General features: G+C 25.8%; 1 protein-coding gene across 1 annotated transcript in view; it reads right to left on the bottom strand.

The window, feature by feature from the left end:
* LOC101492345 (purple acid phosphatase) overlaps positions 1-2426 on the bottom strand; it is a 4610-nt gene extending 2184 nt beyond the window's left edge. Inside the window, exons 1-5 of the mRNA XM_004506271.4 lie at positions 1976-2426; positions 1458-1658; positions 1257-1368; positions 455-684; positions 62-200 (exon numbers count right to left, since the gene is read on the bottom strand). Coding sequence (XP_004506328.1) covers positions 62-200; positions 455-684; positions 1257-1368; positions 1458-1658; positions 1976-2170 — 877 coding nt within the window. The 5' untranslated portion in view covers positions 2171-2426. The remainder of the gene's footprint in view (positions 1-61; positions 201-454; positions 685-1256; positions 1369-1457; positions 1659-1975) is intronic.
* Positions 2427-8862: the final 6436 nt, after the last annotated feature.

An 8862-nucleotide genomic window follows, 5' to 3' on the forward strand; every position in this document is an offset into this window, starting at 1 on the left:
AAGAGTGTTTTCCACATATGCATGTATTTATTTATGGTGCAGAAGAGATATGCAACAATACCATATGCTGAATATGAGGCCAAAACAATAATGTGTGCTGAAGCTCTCTTGATAGAATACCAAAAGGGTGAAGTACTTTGTGATGCTTTATAAGGAGTATGGTAACGGTGCGAATAAGGCTTGAAAGGTTTGGGTTCTCCCTGCAAAAAATCATAAATCCATGTTAATTGCTATCAAAATTTGGATTTGATAATGCAGAATACAAATGTAAAATTTTTTCAGCAAAAGAATGAAAAGTTTCTCAAATGGTTTAAGTTAAAATCAAATTCAGCACTTGATAAGCCTATTGGCCTGTCCTGACCCTGACAAGTCCCCAGGATGCAACTCACCTAAACTTTCATCTACCAAATAAAGAAGTCAATATCAAATTAAATAACTTTGATTGGAAGCTTACAATTTCTGGAGCAAAATCGATTTCATGGTTTCCTACGGTCCATATCCACGGTTGATAAGCAACACTCCTTTCTGTAAACCTTCCCCAAGTATCCCACCTAACATTGTCATGATTTGGATAGTTATCTGCATAAGAAAGATCTCCAACAAAAAGCACTGTTTGTCCTTTTCTTGGGTTCAATTCATAGTGAGAAAGTGTCTTGTTTGAATCAAAACTCTGACCAAGATCCCCTGCAAGCAATGCTACATCAGTTAATAACAAACACACTGCATTGTTTCTAAACTTATGATGAATATTCAACCGTTCTTTCATGTTGTAAGGATTGAATAGTTGCTATAATACAAATATCATATAAATTATGAGTTGAAAGATATGTCCTAGAAAATGAATTATTTATTTTCTTGGCATTCTCATATTGAGAATGCCAGAATCAATCAAGTTCGACCTCTGCCTAAAACAATACTTAGCTAGCCTTTACTTACCTCATGAGTCTACTCCAGATTACTAAGGTCCCTTTACCCTAGAAACTGTGGGGATACCAACAACCATAGGAGACTCAAAACATCCAACATCCTTCGAGTTCGATCCATAACTAGAACAATTATTGGTCATACTTTACTTATCTCGCGACCGAACTCCAGAGTACTATGACACTTGTTAAGACCCAAAAAAATGCCAACATCCATAGGAACTTTTAAGACAAGCGATGAATGTGAACATGCTTGTACCACAATGATAGCTCTGAAAAAACTAAATCAACCGTGAAAGATCACATTGAGTTTTGATAGAATATAAACTTTACCTATGAGACCGAATGTGTACGGCACATCAGGACCGATTTCAGGAGGTGTTATAAACCAAAACTGCCTCGTCGTGTTCTCAAGTCCAACCTCATAATAATATTTAGTGTTGTACTGTCCAAAAAGAAGCACAAACATCACCAATTGATTAAAAAATTAAATGGCTATTTTCAATGAAACAACATAATATGGAAGTAAAGTACCTTCAATTTCCTAATAGTAGCGTGATGAATAAAACCAGATGTGTAATTGAAGAATCTATATGTTTGAATTTTCCCTTTAGCTAGCTTCTTCCGATGGCTGTTCTCACTCCAGTAACGCACTGCATTCGATCCCGGTTCATCCTCGGTCACCCACGATACAATCACTGCTTTCCCCACAAGATCACCTTGTGTTATATGAACCTTAATTCAGTCCAACCATACATTAAATTGTGAGACTAAAAGTATGAAAAAGTGACACAAAAATGAAAAACAAAACTGCATTTTGTGATTCACTGAAATTGATTCAAAACAAACAATATGTCAATTTGGACAAAATTCTCTGCAATATCAATAATCACAATACATCATCAACGCAATCACAACTAAACTTATATTTTAACATAAAAAATCAAAATTCTCCACAACAATCACAATTTAAAACCATTAAATTATACCTACTTCCTATGACCAGTTCAACAAATTTCGAAAAAAAAAACAGTTAACTAGAAAAAAAGTACCTGCTGGGGAGCATTATAACCTTGAGGAACATCAAAGACATCGCTATCAAGTGGCATATCCATTGTCTTTTCAACTTGCCTAAGAAAACTACTAGTTCTGCTTCCATCACAATTACAAACTAACACCAAACTCAAATTCAAAACTAGTAGTAATAAAATATTAGAAAATGGAAATCTTAGAACAACAAGACCCATTTTATTTTTGTGTTATAAAAAACACAAAGACCCTAACAATAAGTATCTCAATGCCACAATCTCTCGTGTATTTATTGATTATAAAAAATCATATATGGAATCAAGTATTAATGGCATTGGCATATAGTATGGAATATTCAGATTTAGGGTCAACGAAAAAACAACGTGTCCGTGAAGAAACGACGTCCATCGTATTCTTTGAAGACAATTAACAGTTTCAGACGGAGAACACGAAAGAGATAGCCTTTTTATGTCGGTATTGTATTGTGTAGGATTCTGCTAATTGTTAGATTTTTTGTTTTATTTTTTATTTTTAAAAAAATTCCTCTTACTAGAAAAGAGCAAACATGTTTATTTTATTTTTATTTATATACACGGTGAAATTAAAGAGTTTGATATTAAAAGGAAATCACAATAATCTGATATTAAAAGATGATTAATTTATATGATAATTGTATTAAAAATAAAAGATATGAATAATTATAATTTATTATAGTTTAAAAATATTTTACATTGGACGTGCACATAATTTAAACTCTTTATTTCTTTTCTTTAAAAAATTAAGTAACTCATCACAAATTATTTGGACAGATGTGATTTGGGAGAAAGGATTAGAAAAAGGTGTCATTCTTGTTGCTCACATAAAAGACAATTTAAAATACTAGAATATCTATTTGATTTATATTAAAAATTAGTTTTCTTTTTTTACGTTTCTTTGTGATTATTTTGTCTCTTTCATATTTAATTTTTCTTTTTCTTTCTCTCTCTCATCTATTAATATTTATATTTATAAATATTTATACATATTATAAAAGATAAGATAAAAAGTATGTCATGTATTGTTGTGTTTACTCGTTTGTAAATCAAACGAACTCTAAGATAATTTTTTAATTTTATGATATAGTAAGGTAAGAAATATGTGAGGGACTTGCAAATAAATATATATTTATTTTTCTTCGATAATATTAGTGGTGATCAAACTAACAACTTGCAATCTCAATATCTATTTTTTTAACACTAAATCAACCGGATGAAAATGAAATAAGAGAAATTTATAAGTAAATACAAGCCTACTATGATTTATACACATCTAATTAGTACAAGCCTATGATTTATACACATCTAATTAGAAAGTCACATGTAATCTAATAGAAAAAAATAAAAATAGTAAAAAGCATAATTTGATCATCTCATAAAACCTCTTAAACCTTCATCCAAAATTCTCAAATAGAGTTCCACCGCAAACATTTAATTATATGCCAAATTTTTGCCCTTTTTATTTTTATAATGGACAATTTTATAATTTAAGTCGACTCAAATTTGAAGAGAAGACACTAAAATTTTTAAATAAAAGTTTATACAAAGGGTCGACACATTGAAAAAGAAATTAAACGGTTGACATCACACTTATCCAATATCGACAAAATTTACGAAGAAGACACTATATTATAGTAAAAAAATTATACTATTGTGTGATAAAATGTTACTTACTAAATGACAACTAATTTTTACCTTTTCAGTAAAATAAATAATTAGAGTTTAATTTTTAATATAATTTTGCAAAGTTAGATCACTTTAATATATCTCACGTCTACCGTGAAGTCAATCAAATAACTTATATTTTTACTAATTTTAATTTTTTTTATCAAGTTGATCATATTTTTATTATATTATCTCTGATTTCTCATCACTCGTCGCGTTGACTAATAAAATATTGATAGCATTTTTTAGAAGCTTTTGATTTTTTTGTCTCTTTAATTTCTTGAGATTTGACCCATATTTTCACTAAAAATCATTAAAAAATATTGAATATTCTGTATATTTATGAGCAATATACTATATTGCTATAATAATGGCAAAATGCTTTTATATAAAGAAAGTAACGGCAATATGTTAACTTTGAATGCTTTAATTTAATTATCTTTTTGTCAATAATTTAACAACATTAACATATGTAGATCTACATTTTTAATACACATATTTGACCCTTCATTTTTTCTATCACATAATTAATATATCAAATTTCGTAAATTTTGCTTTGTTTGAAACTTTTAACTTTTTTTTTGAAAATTTAAAAATTACGTTTTAAATTAATTAAAAAATTTTAAAAATTTTTAAAAATTTGAATTAATATATTTGAAATTTTTGAAGCTATCTTTAACAAAAGTTTCATAACTTTCAGAAATTTAGGATATAATATTTTCAAAAGTTTTGAAAATTAAAATTTCAAAACGTAATTTTACATTTCAAAAAGATAAAAGTTTGAATATTTTAAAAATTTAGAATTTTACTTGAATTTTCAAAATGTAAATTTCGTTTTAAAATATTATTACTTTTTTGAAATTTTCTATTTCAAAAATTTCTTATTCCATTTTAAAAATATCTAAATTTTTGAAATTTCTTTTTCAAAAATTTTCTATTTTAAAATTTCCTAGTTGATATATATGGTAAAAAGATAAAATATTATTTTTAAGTATATTGAGAGAATAAGAAGTATAAGTAGAGGATAACAAATAGAAAAGTCTTTTTTTTCTTCCATAATTTACTTATGGTGTTGGATGAATTAGAAAGTTGGTGGAGTGGGCCTGATTACTCTGCCACTCTCCGTTTACTCCTATATTTTCAAAGTTTGTTTACCTTTATATCATTCATTTTCAAAGTTATGATTAAGGTACACAATCTAATTTAATATATTTATATCTAGGATCTTATGATAGTGTTGACTTTCCCCATTTTTATATTTCGGCTACATCAAAACTTTAGAGAGCATCTTTAAAAAGTTGTCAATTCAATAATTATTGCACAATTTTTATAATTAATATATTTTTATATTGACCACAAAAACTAAGCATAGTCTTATTATATTTATAATTTTAAAAAAGTATAACTAATGTTTATGGCTATCTTCTTTTGCAATCTTCTTTTCTCATTCATGAGCTTAAACTAGAAAAAACAACAACATATGTAAATCTTCAATAGAACAACAAACAATTTATAATCAAATTAACAAAAGAAAAATTTTCATAACTAATAATTTTTTTTATTGATAAATATGAAATAACATGAGATAAATATTTATTACTGATAAAATATTAAAAAATATATAAAATACAAATTTATCAATCCGTAAGATCTAGCTAATAAGTGTCAATATTTTTAGGTTGTATATCATATATTTGTCATTGATCAATGTTTAAAAAAATACAAGACAAATATTTATCATTAGTACATTAGAAGATACATGACAAATATTTATTACTAATAAATATAAAAAAAAACACGTGCGGTATTTTCTTTATATCTTTTAAATAAAAATAAGAGTAATTATAATATACTAATTATATTTACTATTAACTAAAAAAAGTATAATTTATTATTGCCTAACAAAATTATAATTTATTATTAAAACCATACACGAGACAAATATTTAATATTAAAAAATTATTGAAAATTTGTGTCTTTTAATATGATCGAAAAAAATATCAAAACAATTATAATACATTAACTATAAAGAATTATACACTGGACAAATGTCGAACTAAGAAATTGGACATATGCAAATGAAGTTTTTAAAATGTATATCATGTACGAGACAAATTTTCATAGGCATCAATGATAAATATAAAAAAAAACACGAGATAACTTATTTACTAATACATATAAAAAACAAGACATATATTTGTCGCTGATAAATATAAAAAACATACAGAAAAAATATTTGTCACTATAAATATATATAGAAAAAATAAGCGACAAATATTCGTAAGTTATACATAAAAAATACAAGACATATGTTTGTCAATGATAAATATAAAAAAAAACCAAAAAATTATTTGCCATTGATAAATAAAAATAGCATAGAACCAATATTTTTCATTGATAAATATAAAAAAAAAGAGACAAATATTTATTACTAATAAAATATAATAAAATATATGACAAATATTTATCACTGATAACTATTAAAATACACAAAAAATAAATATTTATCTCTACCAAATATAAAATAATACGAGAAAATATTTGTCATTATTATACAAAAAAATAAAGGACAAATATTTGTCATTAATAAATATAAAATATTATGGGACAAATGTTTGTCTTTGATACATATTAAAATACAAGACATATATTTATCGTTTATCAATTTTTAAAAAAATACATAACAAATTTTTTTTATTGGTACATAAAAAAATACATGACAAATATTTATCACTGATAAATATAACAAAAAGACGTTAAAAATGGCACATAGTTGTTATTGTTTTATAAATTCTAAATAAAAATAAGAATAATAATACAATTAATATATTAATCATAATTTATTATTAAAATAATATAAGAGACAAATTTTTATTATTAAAAAACTAATTAAAATTAATATCTTTTAAGATTAATTGCATAAAAATTAAAATAATTATAATATACTAATTATAAAAAGCCATACACGAAACACATATAGAACTAAAATATTAGAGCATACAAATACACAAATATTTTACTAGTTTATTTCACACAAGTCACATTTGTGGGTTGTATGAGATTTGTATATGAATGTAAATAATATATAAATAGATCAGAAAATATATTTTCTTTTAATTTATGCGGAAAAACTAAATGTGATTGAGTCAAAAGATTGAAGTAATTTTCAAAATTATTTAATTAAGTAATGAAAAATATATAAAGGAAACCAAATGATTGAATTCAAGTAATTAATAATTTTTAGTTAAAGACAAAAATTTTGGAATAATTTGAGTTCGAATTCTAGTTAGAACTCTTATTAACTAGATTTTACTTACCTCTCTCTTAGTCCAATTATGAATTACTAGAATCCAATACCCCTAAGAACTAGAGGGTTAAAAAAGCCATATTTTACTTACCTCTCAATCCAACTAAGAATTAATAGAATCCAATACCCTTAAGAACTAGAGGGTAAAAAAAATTACATAAAAGAATAACTGTTTATCAATATAATTATTGTGTAATAAACGTTGCAATTACTATTATTTTGTTTATCAATATAATTATTGTGTAATAAACGTTGCAATTACTATTATTTTGTTCTTTCTCAAATTTCAAACCAAAAATTCATATTTTATCTTAATAATAAAAAATCTTATTTAACTAGTAAGTTTCAAATATTGGTTCCGTTTATAGTTTTGTATATTAAATTGTTAATAGTGTATTATTACTTCACATTTTTTCTCTTCTATAAAATCTTGAAGAACACTACAATTAGTTCCTGTATTTTTATTAATTTACGGAATTGGTTCTCTTGTTTTCAAAGTCGATAATTTTAGTCAATTTTTTAGATTTTTGAACTAAAAGATTATGATTTGATATATTTTAAATGACACAGTATACGATTTCATGATATAGAAACATTAATTAGTTAAAAATTTCATTAATTAAATTACAAAAATGAGTTTTTTTTTTCAAGTTGAAAGTTAAGTTTTTAGAGGGTTTTATTGTGATTTCATGAGTCCTAATCATTTTATTGTTAGAACCAAAATGGTTTAGAACAATTCATTTCCAGTTTTGTTGATAACAAAAGGATGTTTATGAGAACAATTTAATTTACTAATGTTCTAAATTAAGTGTGTAGAAAAATAGAACAAACAGGTACATTTTAGACCCAAGAACAAATCAGAATAAACAAGTAAAATTAGAGGAAATGAGTAGAATAAGATGAAATTGGTAGAGGAAACAAATAAAATTAGAGGATACAACAAAATAAAAGGATACAATAGAATAAGAGGATATAAAAATATCATAGAATAAATCAGAATAAGAGGATACAACATAATCAAAGGAAACACATTGATAAGAGGAAATAATAAGAATAAAAGGAAACACAATGATCAGAGGAAACACACTAAATAAAACAATAAAAGGAATCAAATAAAAACACAGAAGTAAGAGGAAACAAAACAAGACAATGAACTACAAGCACTCTAAATGCGCTCACACTAAAGACAACATGCTTCTTTGTGTAATTGATATTCATGCTAACTATGATGATTGCATTTGGTTTTGAAAACTATTTCAACACAAGCAGATTTTTGGCTCTGCCTCTGATATTCGCATATTAACATATGACTCTGCTTCTGGTATTTACACATTGACTATGACTTTCATACTTCTGACTCCAACAAAAAGTCAATGTTCCTACAAAAAAGGCAACACATCTAAAAAAGTCAATCCATGTGATGAAGGTCAACAATTTTGGAAGTTTGGTATGGTTTGAAGATGTAATTCTGATAGAATCTTGAGGATTCCAGATCAGACTCTAATATAGGCAAATGTTTCCTCTTTAAACTTCTTCTTCTTTGTTTTTATTTTCTAAATTTCCTTGATCACAACATCACGATTAAACATCAAACTTCACCTTTGTTGCGTTATCAGAGTCAATATAACTTTAGAGTGTGATGCGTATCAGAGGCATCACTTTGGAACGAGTTGCAGTCTTTAGAGTTAGTGAAATATATGCTTTAGATGCAGACTTAAACAGTGGCTTCGGACTTCAAAGACATGCTCAAAGAGAGGCTATTATACTGTAGTACCTTTATTTGACTGGTCGAAAGAGATATATATGTAAAAGATCAAGTGGCTTTGAGGTAGAGACTGAGTTCTTAGGGGGAAATGAATTCTTTGTTTGTTTCCCTTTTGAAAAACTTCACACATAAATTCAG

The sequence above is a fragment of the Cicer arietinum genome, chromosome 6, assembly GCF_000331145.2.
Source record: "Cicer arietinum cultivar CDC Frontier isolate Library 1 chromosome 6, Cicar.CDCFrontier_v2.0, whole genome shotgun sequence".
Lineage (NCBI taxonomy): Eukaryota > Viridiplantae > Streptophyta > Magnoliopsida > Fabales > Fabaceae > Cicer > Cicer arietinum.